At 40.2% G+C, this 22,431-nt stretch overlaps 1 protein-coding gene across 1 annotated transcript; it reads left to right on the top strand.

Annotated features, from left to right (window-relative positions):
• Positions 1-1,207: 1,207 nt before the first annotated feature.
• Positions 1,208-18,117, top strand: pde6c (phosphodiesterase 6C, cGMP-specific, cone, alpha prime; the record flags this gene model as incomplete). Its single annotated transcript, XM_083903508.1, has 22 exons — positions 1,208-1,675; positions 3,628-3,780; positions 5,428-5,517; positions 6,672-6,812; positions 6,898-6,972; positions 7,123-7,187; positions 8,334-8,400; positions 9,392-9,439; positions 9,802-9,951; positions 11,401-11,544; positions 11,809-11,874; positions 12,025-12,180; positions 13,381-13,488; positions 13,964-14,073; positions 14,188-14,275; positions 14,815-14,915; positions 15,027-15,134; positions 15,255-15,318; positions 15,583-15,657; positions 15,761-15,844; positions 17,844-17,997; positions 18,083-18,117. The coding sequence occupies 22 exons, from the start codon at positions 1,208-1,210 to the stop codon at positions 18,115-18,117; spliced, it is 2,550 nt and encodes an 849-aa protein (XP_083759634.1).
• Positions 18,118-22,431: the final 4,314 nt, after the last annotated feature.

Genomic DNA, 22,431 nt, shown 5'->3' with positions numbered 1-22,431 from the left:
GTTGTTTTCTCACGATAGAATCATTAGAGTCAGGTCATTAAAAAAATATTTGTTCATAGAAACATTCAGTACTTCCTACACGACCGCGTCTGACACAGTCACTGAACTGAAATGCGGATCACGATCGCCGGCTTTCAGTAGTGTTGTTGCTAAATACACCAGACTCCTCTGCTGCATATTGAGATTTTTGAAATGTCTTTGCTAAATGTTGGAGATTAACGCATTGAGTCTTTTTAACGCATTGTTTGGTTTGATTCTCATATTAGATGTTGCGCTCATGACTCGTCCAGTGACGACACTCTGACCAATCAGTGGCCGGTGGTCTGTTGACGTCACTTCTATCTATCTCAAGGAGAGTTGATTCGAGCCAAGCTGAGTGGTGCTACAACTGTTATTATATAAAAGTGCCATAAGGCCCCTATTGTGTCCTGGTGTGAAAAGGGATGAGACAGTAATGTCTCTTGGGGTTTGGGCCACTTCTATTCACTGGTTTCTCAGGCGCCCATACAATCAGGTGACTATACATTTTTTTAAAGAAAAATTGAAGTATGAATATTTCACCTTCACTTACTGCCAAATAAAAATTAATTCACCTTAATGTAACACACTGCACCTTTAAAATAAATTATCATGTAATGTCCCACTGTTCCATTCAATTTAGATAAAAGACGGACTGACTGACATGTGCATTGATTTTGGAAATATGACTTGTGGATCATTGTGTTAACTCTCTATCAACCAATTATTCTTTAAGGAAATGGTAATCATCAATATTATTGTATCAATACTCAGTGATGCTGGCATTTGACCCGACAACAGTCTCACTCTCACCTATGTCCTCCCTCTTTGCTGAGCAGAGCCTGCTATAAAATGATCAGCCGCTGGGATTTGCGGGTTAAGGGCGCTTAAAGCACGGGTTTTAATGTCGTGACGTCACATTAATTAGCGGCCACCTTGATCCTTTCAGCCTCTAAGCCTCACTCCTGTCCTGTCCTGTCCTGTCCGTCTGCGCGCCGGGACAAGGGATGTATTAGTGTCTCCCTCGGGGACCCTGGAGGAGAATGCACCCCCGCGCACACAGGTGCCACTGATCCAGCACCTCTCTCTCACACTCCCCTCTGCGCCCTCGCACTTCCCCCCTGCTGGTGATGCTTTTGTGACAAAAACAAAAAAAAGGGAATAAAAACAAATACACACAGGTTTGATCATGGCAGACAAAGACAGCGTGGAGAAATACCTGGAGAACAACCCGCAGTTCGCCAAAGAATACTTTGACAAGAAGCTGCGCGCAGAGGCCCTGGCCACAGCCTTCTCTGCACCTGTCGACGTCAAGGACGCCGCGTCTTTCAAGGATGTTAACTCGGTGCAAGAAGCCGCCATCATCTTCGACCTGGTGCAGGAGCTGCAGAAGCCCGGGGACATGGAGAAGTCCCTGCACAAAGCACTGCAGAGGATCGCGCTCATCGTCCAGGCGGACAGGGTCAGTTTCTTCATGAGCCGCTCCAGAAACGGAATACCTGAGCTGGCCACGTCTCTCTTCGACGTGACCACGACGACCAAATACGAGGCGAACCTGGTCCATCCGCAGGCTGAGATCGTGTTCCCTCTGGACATGGGCATCGTCGGCTACACGGCGCACTGCAAAAAGCCCCAAAATGTTCCCGACGTCACCAAGGTGAGAAGTGGCCATTTGAGAGCGTGCGCTCTGTAAGTTAGTGCGCTCTTCAAGAAAGTTGTGTGCGCGCAAAAAAATGTGTATAGTAGTCATTTGTATATTGTAATATCACACAAGAAGAATACGAAAGAAACAATAACCAAACAAAACAAAATACAAAACAGAAATAAATACATGTGAGCGACCTTTCTATTGGTTAAGATCGTCCGCGTATTTGTGGCCAAATGCGCCGCAGAGCGCGCAAGAAAGTTGTGTGTGCGTGAGTCTCCAAGGATACAATTAACAACTTAACATTATTCGTGTAAGTGACTTTTAAAATATGTTATTTTACTTAATTATAACAACAACAACAACAACAAATTGCAGGAGGTTACCCACTCCTAATAAAAGCAAAATGTATGTTTATTCATATAAAATAAATTTTAAATGTGCTGTGGAAAATACTTTTCCATGTAGTTTACCATTTTTCCTAAGGGGCTCGCGCCCTGTAGCTGTGCTCAATGTTGCCTGTGCGTGTATGAGATGATCCCTGTCCCCTGCAGCATCATGAGTGAAAATTACCTCCACAGGCTAAGTGGGCGTTTAAAAGCAAGAACTAGCTTTTAATAACCTTTAATTGTGTTGAGTGAGGGTCATTGGCTGCACAAATCTGTGTCTACTGCACAACATCCTATAGATTCTATATCAACATGTGCCGATCTGATGCAGAATAGGGTGGCGTTATATACACCAAAAAGGTTGTAAAAAATTAAAATCTGTCCATATTGATATTTTTCGTGACAATTATGAAATATTGATATTTGCTCCTTGGTGAATGTTGAACAATCCACCATAATTCATTTGTTTTTAATTTGCTTGTAATAAACAAGAAAATAGAGATTTTGTCTTTTACTTGAAACAAACGAACGAATACGAAGATTATTTAATTTCATGTCTTTATGTTTTAAATCTATAACACAATAAATGGAGTAGATAAAAAAATATCAAATCAATATATCATAATTATGACAATTTGATATATTTTTTTGCTCAATCGTTCTGACCGACAGTGATTATACACGTTGTATCATATGTACATTTCAGAGCATATGTAAAACTTTTGTTATGTTGATATTGATGAAAAATGATATTGTTGTTATTGAATTATTACTGATATGTGGAGCAGATTAGTGGCTGTGAGGAAAGACGTGACCTAAACAAAACCTAAATCTGAAAAAAAAAATGGTGGAAATTACATGAAATAATGTATCATATTTTCTATGAAATATTTGCAATATATATATATATATACATAAAGGATATGTAGTCTCAGTTTTCATGCTAAAGCCAACCTGGAAGTATTAATATGTTGAATAGCCACTAGGGGGCAGAAGGAACTCCTTCAATAGGAAAAAAGTGTAAATTCTCACTTTATTCATTCATTCCATTTAGAAGAAAATAGATAATATATGAGTGGACACCAGTGTGATTGACAGCAATTCGTCCTTTTCAAATCCAAATCACTATTTTAACAGTTTAATTGTTTTATATTCTGTGCCAATTAAATCTTTGTTTGTCCGTATAGGAGGAGATGCAATGGCTCAGCAAAAAACTCATTGTTTGAGTAGAGCATATTAGCAAATATTTTGCTGGTATTGCATGTGGTGATGCTCCATTTTTTTTTCTTGAACTACATTGAAGTAAAGCTTGACTTATTAAATTAAATGGCAATCACACAATATGTCAGGAAATTCACAATAACAGCTTGTGTAGCATTTCTGAACATGTTTATTCTTTTTAAAATATCAAGCAGCAGGCAAATATCAGTCTCAAAGGTCATTGTATGAGCATGCTCAAACTGAATAGAAATAAATAAACCGTGTGGTTGTGTTGCCGTTGCCTGTCATTGTTTTGTGTCCACGTTTCTATTAAATCTCCCATTCACACGATGTTTTCTTCGTCTCTCCGTGCAGAATTCAAAGTTCTGTGACTTTGTGGACAAGCAGACGGGATACAAGACCAAATGCATGCTCACCTTCCCCCTGCTGGCTGAGAAAGAATGCCTCGGAGTTGCCACGGTGATGAACAAAATCGGGGCTGATCACTTCTCTCCAGAGGATGAGGCTGTAAGCTCACACACTCTTCATCGCTGTGACTTTGTTACCTGCAGTGTTGTTGTACCCACAGGCTTTCAGACATCAAGTCTACTTGGCCGCTCTGCAGGACTGGATTTAGCCACAATAGCACACACACACACACACACACACACACACACACACACACACACACACACACACACACACACACACACACACACACACACACACACACACACACACACACACACACACACACACACAGCGAGAGAGAGCGTGAGAGTGTTTCACCTCAATGTGAAAACAATACAATCCAAATAAGCGGCTTTATCACCAGCCGTGACAAGCAGCTGGTAAAAAAAGATAATTGCTGTAATTACATCTCACCAGTAGAGTGCAATGCACCCAAATGATGTCAGTGGGAGTCAGGCCTCACTGACTTGATGTGCTGGTTTTGGAGCATGGAGGTTGAAAAAAGGTGCAGTGATTTAATTAGGAATATGCTATCTCTATATTTGAAGAACACCCACCATTTTCTCCTGTTATTTGGATGCTTAAAAAGGAACAGTTCGGGTTATATGAGGTACTGCTGATCCTGATTTAAGTTATACTTGCATAATAATATTATATGCTAAGGACATGTTATCCGGTCTATATCAGTGTTAGCTCAGCTTTTTCCAACTGTAAAGTAAACTTTGTGTTGTCCACTTACTCTCGCACCAAAGTCCAAAGAGAAAATCAAAGATTTTACACCACAGCACACAGACACTGCTGATCCATTGCCTCCTTTATCAGTAAGTTTGCATGTCTTGTTGTGTTTGTTTGGTTTTTGGTGAAAACTGTCATTCACATTTACCTCATTGCTTCCCAAACAACAAAAGACCAGCAGCTCCCAAATCCCCTCGTGCTAAAAGACATCACATTTCTCTATGGACTTTGGTGCAGTAGCGTAGTGGAAAGTTTAACAACCTCACTTTCTAGTCAAAAAAGGCTGTCCACCCCCCAAGGCGAGATACAGCTGCAAACATAACAGTTGGATATTTTTTTTTATCAGGTGAGCACTTTTGTCAAGTGGTGAAAATCAGCTTTTCCTGCGGGTTCATGGCACCATTGGGGTTGCCCAAAGCGCAGTAAGCGAAGATGTGTCAGTACCTCGTACAACCACAAAAAACCTGAACTATCCCTTTAAAACACGCACCATGTGGAACATTTGTATAAAAAAATAAAGTGGACGAAAAAATTAATTAGTTTTTTACGGACATGAAAAGGTGGAAATTATTCACAGGGAAAAGGCTCTTACTTCTACAATGCGTAGTCTGGCATGTCTGTATATTCACACACTCTGTGGTGTGAGCCTTTGATGATACATTAAATGTATAGCTTTTGAAATCTATGGTCAAACTCGGAGTATTCTGTATAAAGACTCAGCCAGACATGGAGAGACTGTGGATGACCTTTGATCCACAATATATTGCTGAAGTCACTGTTTACTCATCAATAAATGTATGCAACATTCTGCAGACATTCCTATAGAGTTACAAAAATTACAAACTTTCAATTGTAATTATCACATATTTTCCTCAGGACTTCTGTCTTGCCTTGAATCTGTTTTTTGAGTGTGCTATAGTATAACATCTACTGTTGATTAAAACCCTCTAATCTGATTTTTGTCTTCAGCTTTTCCACAAGTACATGAACTTTGCTCAAGTCATTGCCCTGCAGCATTACACGGCCTACATGTTCAACGTGGAGTCCAGGAGGAGTCAGGTAAACTGAACTGCTGCAACTGCTGCTGCTGTTTGATAACTAAATGATCCCACTGCCCTTTAAGTCAGAAAAGTATGGCGCTCCGTAGGGGTCACTGAGGGTGTTATGCAAATGTTTCTCTTTTATTAAAACAGACACAACCCTAACCCAAGAGGGACTAAAAAAGAAGCTAAAGTTGTGTTTGTGATTGATATCAAATGTCATTCTCAGCAGCTCATTGTTTGCGTCAATATTGTAAGACTTAATTGTGTAAACACAGGTTTAACTGTCTTAATTGCTCAGGAATTACTTCAGAATGTTTTCTCACTGAAAGACTGTCTATCATCTTCTGAATATACAGATCTAGTGATAACAGTTACTCCTGCAACTATTTTTCAGAATCAAAAATACATTTACTTTTACTTTTACCTTTGATTTTATGTCCCTTCCAGGTCTCTGTAGAGACCTGTCAGTCTCTGTCAGTCATAAGGCACTTGTATGTTAATTTAAAATCAAAATTGTCATTTGAAATAAATCACAAAGGCTCAAATTTGATCCTTTAGGTTCTCAACCTTGCAAAAGAGTATAATAGTTCATATTTGTATGTTTTTTATGCTCCATGTTGTTTAAAAATCAATGGCACAGTGAACTTGAACCATGCTTAAAGCTCCAGTGTGTGACATTTAGGAGGGATTATTGACAGAAATGGAATACTACCGATGGGTATGTTAAGAATAAGAGTACAATTGCTTTAAAATTAAAATTTAATTTAATCACATTATATCTCTATTAACAAAGAAAATACTTAATTTGTAGCGTACTCGTTTCGCTGTTTTCGACGCCATCTTTGTTTGAGAAAACAGGCACTGCATTCTGGGTAGCCCTTGCTCCCAAGGGTGGTCTCGGAAAATCTCAACATTGAGGGCGATACAGCCCTTAAACTCGCCCCTCAACTTAATTTTTCTGAGAATCGGGACAGCACTTGCACTAGCGGGAGTGCGCATTTTTGAGATTGAGGGTCATGATTGAGGGTTAAGCAAGGAATTGGACTTCACCCTTATTCTACGGCTACGATAGTCAAGTAAAGTTTACATTCAGTTTTTGCCAAAAAAGCCCCCTAAATGTTACACCCTGCACCTTTAACTCCATCCAGTCCTGCTTGTTTTCTCGCACAGGTGCTGCTCTGGTCAGCCAGTAAAGTCTTTGAGGAGTTGACAGACATTGAGAGACAGTTTCACAAAGCTCTCTACACGGTCAGGACTTATCTACTATGTGAACGATACTCAGTGGGCCTGTTGGATATGACTAAAGAAAAGGTTGGTCATGCAGACTACTTTCATGGCTGCAGATATTAATAACTCCAAGCCATAACTGTCTGTTCATGCTTTCTTTTACCTGCAGGAATTCTATGATGAATGGCCAGTGAAATTGGGAGACGTTGAACCCTATAAAGGTCCAAAAACACCAGATGGCAGGGTAACTGATTCAGTTCCTCCTCATTTATGTCACAGTTGTCACATGTGGTGTTTTTTTTTTGCTTTTTTTAATAATCTCCTTAACTTGTCTACTGTCTAGTGAAGTTAGAAAACCATTAGTCATTTCTAAGAAGCTTCTTTTTTCACACAGGAAGTCATCTTTTACAAGATCATTGACTACCTGCTGGAAGGCAAAGAAGAAATCAAAGTTATACCGTAAGCAGCAGACTATGTGTTTCATACAAAAAGAAATATTGGTTCAGGTCATTGTCTCAAGACAATGATGGAAATTATTATTTAAAATACAGTCATAGCAGATCTGTCTGATAGATAATGTTTTTTTGTTTGTTAGATTTTTTCAGATGTGGTTGTATGAGACAGCACTGTACACACCTGCACTGAGAACCAGCCCAAGACTTGGAGAAAAACTGATTTTAGCCACTTAGAAATGACTCACCTAATAAAATCTACACCTGCCTACATCTAAATTTACATTTGGTACTTTATCTCACCATTATACAGCCTTTTTGTGACTGTAAAATGAAGTTTGTGTCACTTTGTGAACGATTCACTTCCTGCACCAAAGTCCATAGAGAAAATTCACAATTTTACACCACGGCAGAACACAGTTGCTGAACCCCTGCCTTTCATCGTTTAGATCAAAAGTGTTATTTTGTGACCAAAGAGTTTGAAATCCTTTGTTCTGACTCACCTCAGTGCCACAAACATATCCAATGAGGATATGTTTAAAAATGCTGATTTTCTCTATGGACTTTGGTGCAGGAGAGTGAGCGGTTCACAAACATCAATATCAGTGTCAGAAAAGGTGGTGTAAGGCCAAGATAAACATTCTTTATCTTGCCATTAGACCGCTGGGAGAGAGCAAGCTTCTGTGTCTCATGCGTTTTTATAAGTGCAGGGGGTGTGCTTAGCACAGTCAACACCATTTCTTTAAGAATCTAACCATTTTTATTATTCCTTATGATGCTGGCTGACTCAGCGCCCCCTGTAGACCTGCTCTTGGTAAATTGACAATAAAAAAAGTTTGTTCCCTTTAATTATCTTTCTTAGTCAGGTTAACAGAACTTTAAATCCAGCTGTTAGATCTTATTAAATGGAGGTATTTAGTGCTAAAATACATTCCAAAAAAGTGTACCTACTGATTTTTTCGGCAACTGCCTGCTGTTTGCGCTACACAGACAGTTGTGAGAGTTATTTGGGGACCGAAGAGAAGCAGTAGCTGAGGAGATATGAATTGTGTGTAGAAGGGTATTGTGGAAGGAGCATCTGCCTAATTGTCAGCGCTGTTTAACACGCTTGTCAGGGATTCATTGGCTCATGCCAGCTGTTTCTGTCTTTCAGCGGTCCACCTGCAGATCACTGGGCTCTCGTCAGCGGACTGCCCACCTACGTCGCAGAGAATGGATTTGTAAGTTCCTCACAGCTGCTGCACTGCAGTTCATTACCACAGTCGCCAGAATTACAAAGGAGTGACAATAACGAGGAGTAGATTTTTCACAGAGAGACACGTCGATGGTGAAAGCAGTCACGTAAAAATGAAGTGAAACACACAGGGTTTGTTTTCATGTACAGTCCAGCCAGTTATTGCTCAACTCCGCCATTCAATTGGACGACTGTCTTTGTCAGCTACGATGGGGGAGTGATACGCTCACTTTTAAGTTTGTTAGATGGGATGGTTTAGCTTGAGGCTAATTGTTAGCATTTTGTCTTCCTACCATCCGTTACCTTAACAATTCTTTAAACTGACAGAACATAAAATTATTCTCCTTGTTAGTGAGGGTATGGAGGGTTAGGGTCAGAACTGGGAGCGACATCACCCCCGATTTTACTGTGTTCCGGTTCAGAAGTCTGAAAAACCATGGATGCAAACTTCTCTTGGGCTAGCCATTGTTAGCAATACTACCAGCCAATAGACATGGAATTGTATACATACAAACAGTGTAGCAACATGTCTACGGTTAGAAGTTAAACAATACCATATGTATGACTGATTTACTGTGACACAAATGTGACAAAAGTGCTATTGGTCAAAGTAGCTAGTGTTTGTATGGTGGTCGCCATCTTGGAATCCCATGTCGAAGTGGGAGAGGTTCTGAATTGTTCTTGGAATTTCCAATTTCCGACTAGAAATGGAACGCACCATATGACTCTTGACTCTATTTTGTTATAATTTCTCTATTTTTTACGTTGTAACAGAGTAGAGTCAAGATACAGTACCGTACCATTTAACATTTGCGACGCATCATCAGGCAACAGGCAGTCACCGATGTAAAACTCTTCTTGGTAAATCATGAACACAGCATAAGCGTAGCCAGCAAATATACAAACTAGTTTATTCACATAGTGACACTGGTTAGAAACAGTCACAGATATCACAATTGTTTTTCATGTGACCACAGATTTGCAACATGATGAATGTGGCTGCAGACGACTTCTTCACTTTCCAGGTAAGCGCAGCCATCCATACACAGTCAGCACACACAATCAGCTGTGACATTAAAACCGGTAACCATGGTAACACTGAACATTTCAGTACAGTGACAACGTGATTTTGTCAGTAGGTAGGTAATATTTTGACAATAGCATCTTGCAATGTCCAGCTTAGTAATAACATTGATTAACTGTGTTAATAAGGAGATAATACAGTCAGATCATGTTACATCTATAGTATCTTAACATGGAAAAATTGTTATTATACAAATCATATAGATATTGTACTATATGGATTCTACATACAGTATGCACTCAATAGAATGACCTATACTATCTTGCAAAATATACAATATATGCCTTTTTGTTTTTTACTCAGAAAGAGGCTGTGGATGATACGGGTTTCGTCATCAAGAATGTCTTGTCGCTGCCGATTGTCAACAAGAAGGAAGAAATCGTGGGCATCGCCACGTTCTTCAACAGGAAAGATGGCCGACCGTTTGATGAATACGATGAACAGATAACAGAGGTCAGCGCTGCGCATTCTCCCCATCCCTGTTATATTTTGTGTCCAGTCATAATCAGAAGATCGTGACGGGACATCATGTTGCGTGCTATATACTGTATGCCTGGACTGGGATCATTTATGCAGTTTTTGTCTGTCAGTCTTCATCCCGCCTTTTTGTGATTTCTGACGTTTGTTGGAGCCTTTTTTATTTATTTTTTTATTCTTCCTGTGTGTTGCTGCATTCCCATCCCCTCCTCCTCCATGTTTTGAGGGGGTGGGGCATTTATTCGCCACCTCTTTATTTAGGGGTTCTGGCTCCTGGTTGGATAAAACTTTCCTTTACATCTCTGGATCAGTAATGGCCGCGTTTCCCAGATTCGATCTTTCTTAAGGACTTAAGAAGACTCTTAAGAAGGAATGGCTAAGAAGGAGCGCTAAGATACGGGTGTTTCCCAGACGCGTTCTTAACTGCCTTCTTAGGAGAACCGTAAGATCAAGCCAAAGAAGCTTCTTAAGAAGCTCTTAACGAGAGCTGTTCACCACGGTGGTGCTGAAACTGAATCAATCGATGCCAGGCAAATCGATCACCCCCCGCTTTATCAGCGCATAAGTCACACACAGCGCCCTGTGGTCCCCCCACACAGGTGCAATTAGGCTCAGGGGCGCCTGCAGGAATTAATTCTATGGTACGACGCCCATCAACGTTACACAGCCCTATAAAGGCTAAGTTACCTTTAGATTTGTTCTAGCGTGCCGTTAACGTATGGCGTTTTGACAAGCACACCAGTTATCTACCTTGTTATTGCCCATCTGGAATAACTCCTCTAGCTTTACTGCGTCCATCCTCCATCCTTTCTATTGTCGTTGTTTATAAGAACTTGTGATATCCATGATGAGTACTGAGTTAGTGGATTAGCTTCACATTATGTGCTGATAACCATATATATATAAAATAAAAAGAAAAGAAAAGAAAAAATAACAAAAAAGAAAACAAGTAGCCTAGTTGCGCGTCTACGCGCGTCTCTCCCGCACAAACAAAGTGTTTGCACGTGGATATAGCATTAAGTTCATTTTGATAACGTGTGTGTGTGCCATCAGGTGTATCCAAGTGGTAATCAAGCCCATTAGCGCATATATACCCCCTAGCGACAGGCTATGATCACTGAACATTTGATCGCTAAGAAGGCTGTTAAGAGTGGGTCAGCTCGATCTTACGTTTCCTTCTTAGTGAAAGATCTTCTTAAGCTAAGAGCAACTCTGGGAAACACGTTCTTCTTTCACAGCGTTCTTAAGAGCTCTCCAAAGAAGATCTTAGCGTTAAGAGCTTCTTAACGGATCTGGGAAACGCGGCCAATAGCTGTCAAAATATGGACCAATTTAACCTCGATTTCAACAAGTGGATATCACTGACAGTAGCTTTAAGTTTTTACCTTGTTTTTCAGTCTGTGTCATTTCCTCTCTTCATTCCAGGCCCTGACACAGTTCTTGGGCTGGTCCGTGTTAAACTGTGACACTTACGACAGGCTGAACCGAATGGAGTACAGGAAAGACATCGCCCAGGAGATGCTCATGTACCAAACCAGGTGCACAAAAGATGAGCTGCAGTCCATTCTGGTCAGTATCCAGCTGCCCGTCCTTTTTTTTCTCTCAATATTTACTCAAATATGGCCACTCATGCAGGAGTCACACGTATCTTAAAAGGTTAATGGAGCACAAGTAGCTTTTTGAGCGGTGGTGCATTCAGGGGCGGTTCATAGAAGCTCTGAATTCTCCACTTGAGTGCAAACATTAAACACAGTGACCCTTGTCTGAAGTGGAATTCAACTGTAAACTGTGTAAAAATGTCATTTCAAACGAATTCTTTCTTTTTATGATCAGAACACCAATGAAAAGTTTGATGCAGAGCCCGAAGACTGCGACCCGAAGGAGATGTACAAGCTGTTGGTACGTTTTGTTTCACTTACTGTACAAACGCAAGAAAAACAAATCACTGAGTTAGTGAAGATATTAATGTGTTTATTCAAGCACCACACCTAGACATTTCACCTTCCACTGTGCAATAGAATATCTAATACACTTGTGGTGTTAATGCAGAGAGGAACCTGTCCACTGGCTAACAACGTCAACGGAGAGGATCTGTACAAGTTCTCCTTCAGTGACTTCCCCGTTTCAGAGTTTGACCTCATCAAAGCTGGCATTCGCATGTTCTTTGAGCTTGGAGTCGTTGAAAAGTTTAAAGTCCCCCCAGAGGTGAGTCTTGCTATTAAAGATATCATTTTTTTTAATGAAGTGTGGTGGACGGTGTGTTCTCATTAAGAACTAGCCTGAGAAGGCTATTAAACTCCTTGCCAGCCTTAGAGAATTTGAACAGTTTTAGTTCACATAGAGTCAGGGGCCGATGGTCTACTACTGCTGTATTTGGTGAGTTCGTGTCACTTGGATAAATCCGAATGGAGGATTTCAAACACCAAAGTCACAAAATAACACATTTGAACATTTAAATGGAGGCAGCAGTGGAACGATAAGTCCTGTATGTCTTTATGTACAATCACTGGTTTTCTTTATGGACTTTGGTGTAGAATGTGGCTATAATATTGAAATCATGGGCCAATTCCAATTCCTATCTTAACCCTCAATCTTAACCCTCAAGCTCAACCCTTAATCTTAACTGGCCCTGAAAACCAAGTGTTGAGGGTTATTTTGTCACTTAGAAATGGGACACCCCTTAAATGCAGTTACGTCTTCAGACTGTGGGGGGCAGAATAACGCCAAATCTGCGTCCAGTCTGTCAACTCCAAAAAAGAATAAGAAGAACACATTTGCGTCTAGCGGGAGCGTGCATTTTTGAGATTGAGGGTTAAGCAAGGAATTGGAATTCACCCTAATATTGATAATAATGAACATTTTTCAATGACAGCGAGCTGGTTCTTGGCCAAGGGTGACATACATCCCAGTCAGCAGTGGGTTTAGTTTATTTATCCTAAACTAAACCTGGATTATTCCTTTAAAACATGCCAATATATTATAATTATATTATTGCTCTGAGGGACTACCCATGTATCCATGAAACCCTTTGAATTTACAAGCTTTCAGTATAATCCATGTGCAAATGATTTACTTCTTGGATGAAATGTTGGTATTTTAAAATAATACATTAGCAAGTAGCAAGGTCAATATTGTCTATTAATCATTTTGCGGGGTTAAAAGCAAACTGCCATACATCAGTTTGCCTGGTGAGTACGTGCAGATGTAGAATAGACAATCTGTAATTAGCCTCACAAATCTTATCCTGCTACAGCTGCAAATCTGTGTGAAACCCTGCGCCGCAGCCGGAGGGCGAGAGTGTAGTGTGTTTCTGTGGTCTAAAGTGTACTTAATTGTTCACAGTGGGTTACAGCTCATCTAAAAGTCTGAAGAATAACCTCGTTTTCTTGTCTCTCTGCCTGTCAGACACTGACGAGATGGATGTACACAGTGAGGAAGGGTTACCGTTCCATCACCTACCACAACTGGAGGCACGGTTTCAACGTTGGCCACACCATGTTCTGCCTGCTCCAGGTAATGCTTTCACACCTGTGGCTGTGAGCCTGAACTAACTGACAGATGATCAGTAGCCTGTTATATTTCACTCAGAGAACAGTCCTATTAACCTATAATCACTACAGTGTATTTTGCAGTATATAACAACCCAACAGTGTCTTATCACAAGAAAGTAAACATCTGACATGGACACCAATTTAATTGAAATATTGTCCACATTGTTTTGCACTCACTGATAACATGGCTGCCAGTGGGGATAAGAGGAAAAAGAGATTTTAGGCATTTAAGAAGAGGTTCACCTGCTTAAATCTATCATAAAAAATATATTTATTTACCTGGGAACTGATGTTTGTGTCATTTTGTGTACCACATACCCTCCCACACCAATAGAGAAAACCTGCAATTTTACACCCCTGAGGATACAACTGGGACAGTGGTCACAGTCCTACACTCACAAACAATCATCCATTATTTGTCTCTTTGTCTCCTACAGACAGGGAAGCTGAGGAAGTACTACTCTGATCTAGATGCCTTTGCCATGGTGGCTGCTGCTTTCTGCCATGATATCGACCACAGAGGAACCAACAACCTCTACCAGACCAAGCAAGTCAAAAAAAAATAAATAAAAAAATTCTGTGTGTGTTCGAAAGTGCAGGCGAGTTTGTAACAAATGTATGAGCCAGCATGACATGTGCTTCTCTCTTTTCCCCTCTGTAGAAGTTCACATCCTCTTGCCAAACTCCACGGCTCTTCCATTATGGAGAGGCACCACTTGGAGTACAGCAAGACCCTTATGGGAGAGGAGGTACGACACAGTGTGATTAAGCTGAGTTCACAATATAGGATGTTCAGCCCGATTTTCCAAACCTAAATCATATTTTAAATTGATTTAAATGAATTTCTTGTCAGACAATAAGTACTAAATTGCAGCTTCACATAAAAAAATGTAACATAAGTCACATTGCAATTGTAATATCTGTCAGAAAAATTGCAGTTAGATATTTTTCTCAAATTGTTCCCCAGCCAGTATGTCCATTAGGTTATATTCGGGCTGACAATATGGGTCCTAAGTGCGTAATAAGAGGGCATGGGCTTGAAATGGGCAAATTATGCAGGTTCCATAAGGGTTCAGTCACATGGGTCCCACATGGGAAGCTCATGTGGACAAACATGGGGGGGGGGCACCATGGAAACCATGGACAAACCTGCCTGAATATAACCCTTATGGGGCCCTGGGGCTGGTTGTTGTGAACGGCACAGGGATCTTACAACTATAACATTTGTGTAGTGTGAACTCAGGCATTAGAGGGAAACATTTTGACGTGTCCTCTTTGTCTACCGCAGAGTCTGAACATCTTCTGCAACCTCCAGAAACGTCAGTTTGAGAACGTGCAGCACTTGTTTGACGTCTGCATCATCGCCACTGATCTGGCTCTTTACTTCAAGTAGGTTTTTCTAAAAGAAAAAAAAGAAAGAAAAAATCTACTCTGGCTGCGACTGACTCAATGGGTTTTAAATGCATTTTGTCTGACTGACATCTGCGTGTCCGTGTGCAGAAAGAGAACCATGTTCCAAAACATTGTGAACGCTACAGAGCCGATGCCAGATGAAAAGGAGGCCATTGCCTATATTTCCAACAACCCCGTCAGGAAGGAAATCGTCATGTATGTACACGGCTGTTTGTTTTAAAATACTTTTTTTAAAACAGCGGGTGATTGCAGATCATCGGGGGCGGGGGGCATTTTCGCTTCCCTCCTCACTGTCTGTATGTTTTACACCTCCAGGGCCATGATGATGACCGGCTGTGACTTGTCAGCCATCACCAAACCCTGGGAGGTGCAGAGCAAGGTGGGTGAGCAGGCATAACTAGATAGATAAATATAGTTCATGTAAAAAGAAGTTTGCAGGAGGCAACAGAACAAAGAAAGCAAACAAATTAAGAGTTTTCTGCATTTTAACTTTCAATATAATAATACATATCCATCCCAATAAGTAAGGTAAAATCTAGGATTAAAGACGAAACTATATTCTTTAAGAAGAAGTTGTTGTTTTTGTCACTTACAAAACCAATTATCTGTCTTATATTTATTTTTTTGTCTGTCTGTCCTTCAGGTGGCTCTGATGGTCGCTGCTGAATTCTGGGAACAGGGCGATTTGGAGAGAAGTGTTTTGGACCAACAGCCCATTGTAAGAATTACACCATTTTTCTTAGTTCTACTGATTTTTTGTGTGGAAAAACACTGTTTTTTTCACTTGAGAAAAAAACGTATCCTCCTCTTGTTTTTCTCAGCCCATGATGGACAGAAACTGTTCCGAGCAGCTACCCAAGATGCAGTGCGGTTTCATTGACTTCGTGTGCTCGTTTGTGTACAAGGTATTGGCAACTATTTTTCATAAAAGTGTGAGGATAAGTTTTGTCACGGAGAGCTGGGCGATGACATAAAGAGGGATCTTGTTGGTAGGAAGAAGAAAAGAGACATGGATTTAGCAATTCTGTTTCTGAGGTGCAGCCGTTCATCTCTAACTGCTGTAATTTAAGCACACCTGCAGTCTCACCAAGGGCGTAGCAATTTCATCCAACTGCGATTGGATTCTAATTTTCGGCAACAGGGAGAAAAGCACCGCATAAAACGGCTTCTGCCTGTGAGGTGTTTGGATTCAGGTCCATGTAATCAATTTCAATACTTTCAAGAAGCAAGAACTCCACACAAAAAAAAGCCACAAAATTGAGTCATTAAGCTTCCTCCAAGGCATTAGTTTAAAGTGAGACTTATGGATTCAAGACACTATAACTTCATTTAAACTCTGGTTTTACTACTTTAAAGGTATTACTGAGACTTTACAAAAGTTGTAGATTCAACCATGCGGAATTGTCCGCATCGGGGACACAGATAACCATACACATGACACCTTATCTGTCCATCCATCCATAATGCATATCCTGTGTGGGGGGTTTTCGTGGGAGCTGGAACAAATCTTGACTGACATTGGGTACAGTCTGGACAGGTCACCAGTCACAGAGCTGTTTTAAGATCCATCCATCCATCCATTATCTACCGCTTTTTCCTCCACCAGAGGGTCACGGGGGGTGCTGTGCCTATCTCAGCAGACATTGGGCGATAGGCGGGGTACACCCTGGACAGTTCGCCAGTCCATCGCAGGGCCACATATAGAGACAAACAACCATTCACTCACACACTCACACCTACGGTCAATTTAGAGTGACCAATTCACCTAATCCCCATATCGCATGTTTTTGGACTGTGGGAGGAAGCCGGAGAACCCGGAGAAAACCCACGCACACACGGGGAGAACATGCAAACTCCTTGCAGAAAGGCCCTTGTTCTGAAGTTGTTCCAAACGGGGCTTCCCTCTGCATGCATGTATGTGTGCATGCAGAGGGAAGTGCTTGCCCATTCACTCACTCTGTTCTGTTTTCACTCTGACATCAGGAATTTGGCCATAGAGAAGTTCCAGAAAATCTACTAGACAACATTAATATCTGTCCTGAGTGATCCAATCACAAGTATTCAGCTCTAAGTGAATGGGAATTGGTCTGTTTAGGCAATGAATCCAAATCATTTTGGTTTTTGTATTTATTTGTGGTCACAGTGGACACATTTACTGCCCCATTCCCATTGATCAAAATACCCCTTTAATAACAGGTGTAAATGGGTTTTTGACCAGTGGGAATGTGTTTTATTGGCGTCCACCCCGAGGTCAAATGACTTGCAGGTTTTTATCAGCTTCAGCTCCAATCAACAGTGCGAACGTAAGACCTGGCTAAACATACTAATTTCTTCTTTGTCTGTTTTATTTTTGGCAGCAATGCAAATTCCGGCATCGTGTCTGGTGTAATGCTAATCAGCCTTTCATAAGAGACTTTATAATGGATTTTAATGCTACGTATGAACAGTTTACTACCATGTCTGAGTCTCCAGTTGACAATCTGCGTGCATCGGGACTGTGGGAGGAATCAGTGGTACCTTGAGAAAACCCACATAGACAGACACGGACAGAACATGCAACCTCCACACAGAAAGCCCGGGGTCAAACACAAGACACAGGCATTCCCAAAATGCCTCATTATAAGATTTATAGAGGTGTTGCAGCTTTAACCATCTCAGATAACATGATGTATAGGGATGAACCTGTTGAACTCGACTCTGCCCCAGCAGGAATGTTAGGATGTTGGACATGAACACATACATCAGTGTCAAAGAGGTATATGTTTTCGCCGGAGTTTGTCTGTCGGGCTGTTGGTCTGTTTGTTTGTCTGCCTGTCCGTCTGGCGTAGACCTTGGCAGAGGTCTGTGCTCTCTAGTTCTTGCACTGTGAGTAACCTTCACCTAAATCTGCTTCACATTTTTCAGGAGTTCTCCAGGTTCCACAAGGAAATCCAGCCCATGTTTGACGGTCTGAACAACAACAGGGCACACTGGAACGAGCTGGCTCAGGTGTACGACGCAAAGATGAAGGCCATCGAGGAAGAGAAGAAGAAAGAGGAGGATGGAGATGGCAAAAAAGGTTAGAACTAGTACATGGAAATACATGTTAATAGTAAGAGTGACAGTGTTGAGAGTGATGTGGTAATGCATTGTTTGTCCAACAGATGGAGGGAAGTCCAAGACCTGCACCATCTCGTAAATTCTTTCCAGAGCTTGATATGGACTGATGCAGTCTGGTTAGGACTCATCTTAGGCTACTCTAGCCTAAAATTCTGGTCTGATGTTTATCTAGTTGGATCTTTGCTAGACTAGCTCAGTCTAGTCTGATTAACATCAGTGTAGTTCTCTGTGGTTAAGTGCTGTCTGCTCTGGTACAGTCCAGTCTGGTCTGGATACCTGGTCTGGTCCAGCTCAGCCTGGAGTCTCACCTAGTCAGGTTTGGTCTGCAGTCCAGTCTGAATTAGGCAAGTTTTAATTATAATTGTTCTCCCAGGAGAGTCAAAATCACCAATAAGTAATGCTGGGACCTTCTTTCCTCTCTTTTGTTCTAGACTTATATACATACTGTAGAGTTCCTCCCTGAGACATAAAGGCTTCCAGTTGGCTTTTGGTTCAGACAAAATAATTCAACAGACTTAAGTTTCCTGCCACAAAGGGCTGTCTAATGGCAAGCAAACATATTCTTAAGTTGTCCTAACGTTAGGCACGCATAGATTTTATTTGGTGAACTTTTTGTCTAGTTGCTGTTTTTCCTTGTCTTCCCTCTGGCAGCCAGGTTTTCCTCATTGACATTGAAAAACCCCAAAAGCTGTTATCGAATGTTCCCAAATAGGATGTTGTATGTACATGTATGTGGGGTAAATCCATGCCAAAGCAACAGTAGCTCTCAATTATGGTTCCCACTGGCAGAAAGCCATCACACTGTACAGCAGTACCTACTATAGGTTGTACAACAGTTAGCTACTGCTGCGGGAGGTGTGGAACTAACCACAGAATTGTATACTTTTAGTGAGAAGAGTTGATATTCGGTTTGGTTTTTTGTTTTAAATAGAATATAATAATTTGAAATTCATTTCTTGAACACAAAAAAGCATGGGTAATGGTTTGCTAACACTCCAACAACAAGGGCTAACATGTTCTTACCTCAAAAGCACCCTGGTCAGTCATAAGAGGAACTATTCATGTTAATATGCAATATTTCTATCTATATATATATATATACATATACATAATATATTTTTTTGATTGTGTGAGAATTTTGTACTTGTCTTCATAGCTGAAAGAGTTGGTGTTCTGTAAAAATCACATTCAGGCATTGAGAGCAGATTTTGAACATGTGCTGCTGTATTGCCGGCTTTGATAAACACCTACAAGCTGTGTTATTTTATGTCCAATCTACCTGTAAAAAAAAAAAAGAAAATTGTAACAATTCAGTCATGAATTAATAAATTATTTCAAATGTATATAGTTGATGACATAGCAGTCTTAAATTGTACATTGTGTAATAACTGAAGCTTTAAAGCGGTTTGTAACATTTGCTTCTTGGAAGAACCCACATAGTTGCTGTCAAACAGGGAAGAGTTGAACAACCTCTGAAGTAAGAAGATCTGATAGGATTTATAAGTCAGCTTTAGACTTTAAATACCCTCCTAACAGAGGAGGTAGAGCAGGCTACCAAAGCCTTATCATACCAACGTGCAGATGACTTGTACTCACGAAGAGGAAGCCATCGCACCACAGAGTGTTTGATCGTTTAAGCTACGCTGCCTCTTTATGCAACAGTGAGATGAATCATTGTTTGATGTTCACGCAGTGTGAATCCCCCCTTGAAAAGATGTCCACGTAAAAAACTGAACTGAACTTTGATCCAGTCCCAGCAATCTCATCCTCAACCTTTGTGCACTTTCTGACACAGATTTAGTGATGGGTCAGAGGCGGGCTTTGGCTCTCCTCTTCCTGTTACACAATGTCATCTCCTCTAATCAAGGGGGCCATCAATCAAAGGCACTTAATCCTCTCAGAATGGCTTTGGGACTTGGAATCTACCTTTTTGGCTGTTTGAGGTGAAGCAGGGGCAGCTGTAGGAGCTAAAGCTGTTGAGAGTCAAAGAGAGAACATCGACTGCTTAACATTTACCTTGCACAACTTTAAAATCCACCTACACTTTTGAGTTGAGTGATGAAAAATAAATCGCCCCTTGCTTTTTATGCAAAATAAAGCACTCTATACAGTGAAAAGGAAAGTCAACCAAAAGGTTGACAAGCCAGTAGGTAACGACTGGTGTTACCAGTCTAAGCAATATTTAATAAGTTTGTTGACCATTTTCTTTTTACATTGTGCTTAACTTACCACCATTGCAGAGCCGGCCCAAGGCATAAGCAAACTAAGCGCATATGTTCTAAGTTAAAAACAAAACAAAAAACAAGTCTTTAAAATGGCTGATGGGAGCACCACAATCAAATTCAGCTTATTTCCCCATAAAGGCTTGGGCCGGCCCTGCAGCTGTCACTCAGACAATAGAAGTCTGAGTGACTTGTGATGTATGCTATGGCCTCTGTGGTATGAATGTATGAATGTATGTGTTATGAGATGTAACTTGTAAAAGCAAATAAAGGATTTATGGAGCGTAAGTCAAGATAAAACTGTCTGATAATGTTATAGAGTACATAACACACACAGGCAGCACATCCTATGAAGGCAAACCTGGGGCAGAATGAACCCAAGACACCTCAGGCTTAGCTGCTGAAGTGCTCTCTTGCTATATAGTCATATATCGTGCAGGGATCTTAGAAGCTTTAAAAGCTGGATGAGCCTCCAGGGAAAGAGGATAAGTGGATTGGTTCTGATCCCTGCACCGATATAGTGTTGTCTGGCACCGTCCGACATCCCGTGTCTAGATTCTGCACGCACCAAACATGAGATAGAAGAGTCTTAGGTCATTATTTTAACAAATTTAATCAAAACTTTATTTGTTGAGCAGGGTTTCCCCAATCCACTGACAAACCACCAAGGACCAATTCACATTACAAAATGTGACAAATTTGTGCATAATATAATGCCTGAAGTGACATTTCTGTAACATCTATAATATCATCCGAAATTTGAAAAAAAGTCATGGCATAGCATGTCATCCAACATTTGACTAAAAAGTCTTAGTATAGTATGGTGTCCAAAATTTGGCAAAAAAGTCATAGTATAGTATATTGTCCATAGTTTGACAAAATTCATAGTTAAGTATGTCGTCCAAAATTTTGCAAAAAGTCATAGTATAGTATGTTCTCTAAAATTTAGCAAAAAAATCATATTATCGTGTGTCCAAAATTTGACATGAAGCCATAGTATAGCATGTCGTCCAAAGTTTAACATAAGTCATACTTTAGTATGTAAGTCATAAAATAGTCATAAAATAGTATGTCGTCCAAAAGTGGATAAAAAAGTCATAGTATAGTATATCATCCAAAATTTGAAAAAAAGGCATAGAAGTATGAAGTATGTCGTCCAAATGTTGATATAAAAGTCATAGTATAGTATGTCGTACAAAAGTAGACAAAAAAATCATATTATCGTATGTCGTTCAAAAGTTGACAAAAAAGTCATAGTATAGTATGTCATCCAAAATTTGAAAAAAAGCATAGTATAGTATGTCGTCCAAAATTGGATAAAAAGTCATATGATAGCATGCCGTCCAAAATTGGTCAAAAACGTCATAGTATATAAAGCATGTCGTCCAAAAATAGTCGAAATTGGTCAAAAACATCAAAGTATAGTGCGTCATCCAAAAATTGTCAAAAATGTCATAGTATATATAGCATGTTTTCAAAAATAGCCAAAATTGGTAAAAAAAGTCATAGTATAGTATGTCGTCCAAAAATAGTCAAAAACGTCATAGTATAGCATGTCGTCCAAAATAGTCAAAATTGGTCAAAAATATCATAGTATAGTATGTCGTGCAAAAAATTTCAGAAAAGTCATACTATAGCATGTCGTGCAAAAATGGTCAAAAACGCCATAGTAAAGTATGTCGTCCAAAAATGGACAAGATTGGTCAAAAACATCATATAGCATGTCGTCCAAAAATTGTCAAAAAAGCCATAGTTTAGTATGTCGTCCAAAAATGTTCAAAATTGGTCAAAAACGTCATAGTATGTTGTGCAAAAATGGTAAAAAAACGCCATAGTACAGGATGTCGTCTTAAAATGGTGAAAAAAGTCATACTATAGCATGTCTTCAAAAATTTGTAAAAAACGTCATAGTTTAGCATTCCGTCGAACAATTTTCAAAATTCGTCAAAAACATCATAGTATAGTATGTTGTACAAAATTGGTCAAAAAAGTCATACTATAGCATGTCATCCAAAAATGGTCAAAAACGTCATAGTATAGTATGTCGTGCAAAAATGGTCAAAATTGGTCAAAAACATCATAGTATAGCATGTCGTCCAAAACTTGTCAAAAACGTCATAGTGTAGTATGTCGTCCAAAAATTGTAAAAAACGTCATAGTATAGCATGTCG

The sequence above is a fragment of the Microchirus variegatus genome (genome assembly GCF_963457635.1).
Source record: "Microchirus variegatus genome assembly, chromosome: 17".
In the NCBI taxonomy this organism is placed as follows: Eukaryota; Metazoa; Chordata; class Actinopteri; order Pleuronectiformes; family Soleidae; genus Microchirus; species Microchirus variegatus.
This window is presented reverse-complemented; position numbering and strand designations above follow the sequence as displayed.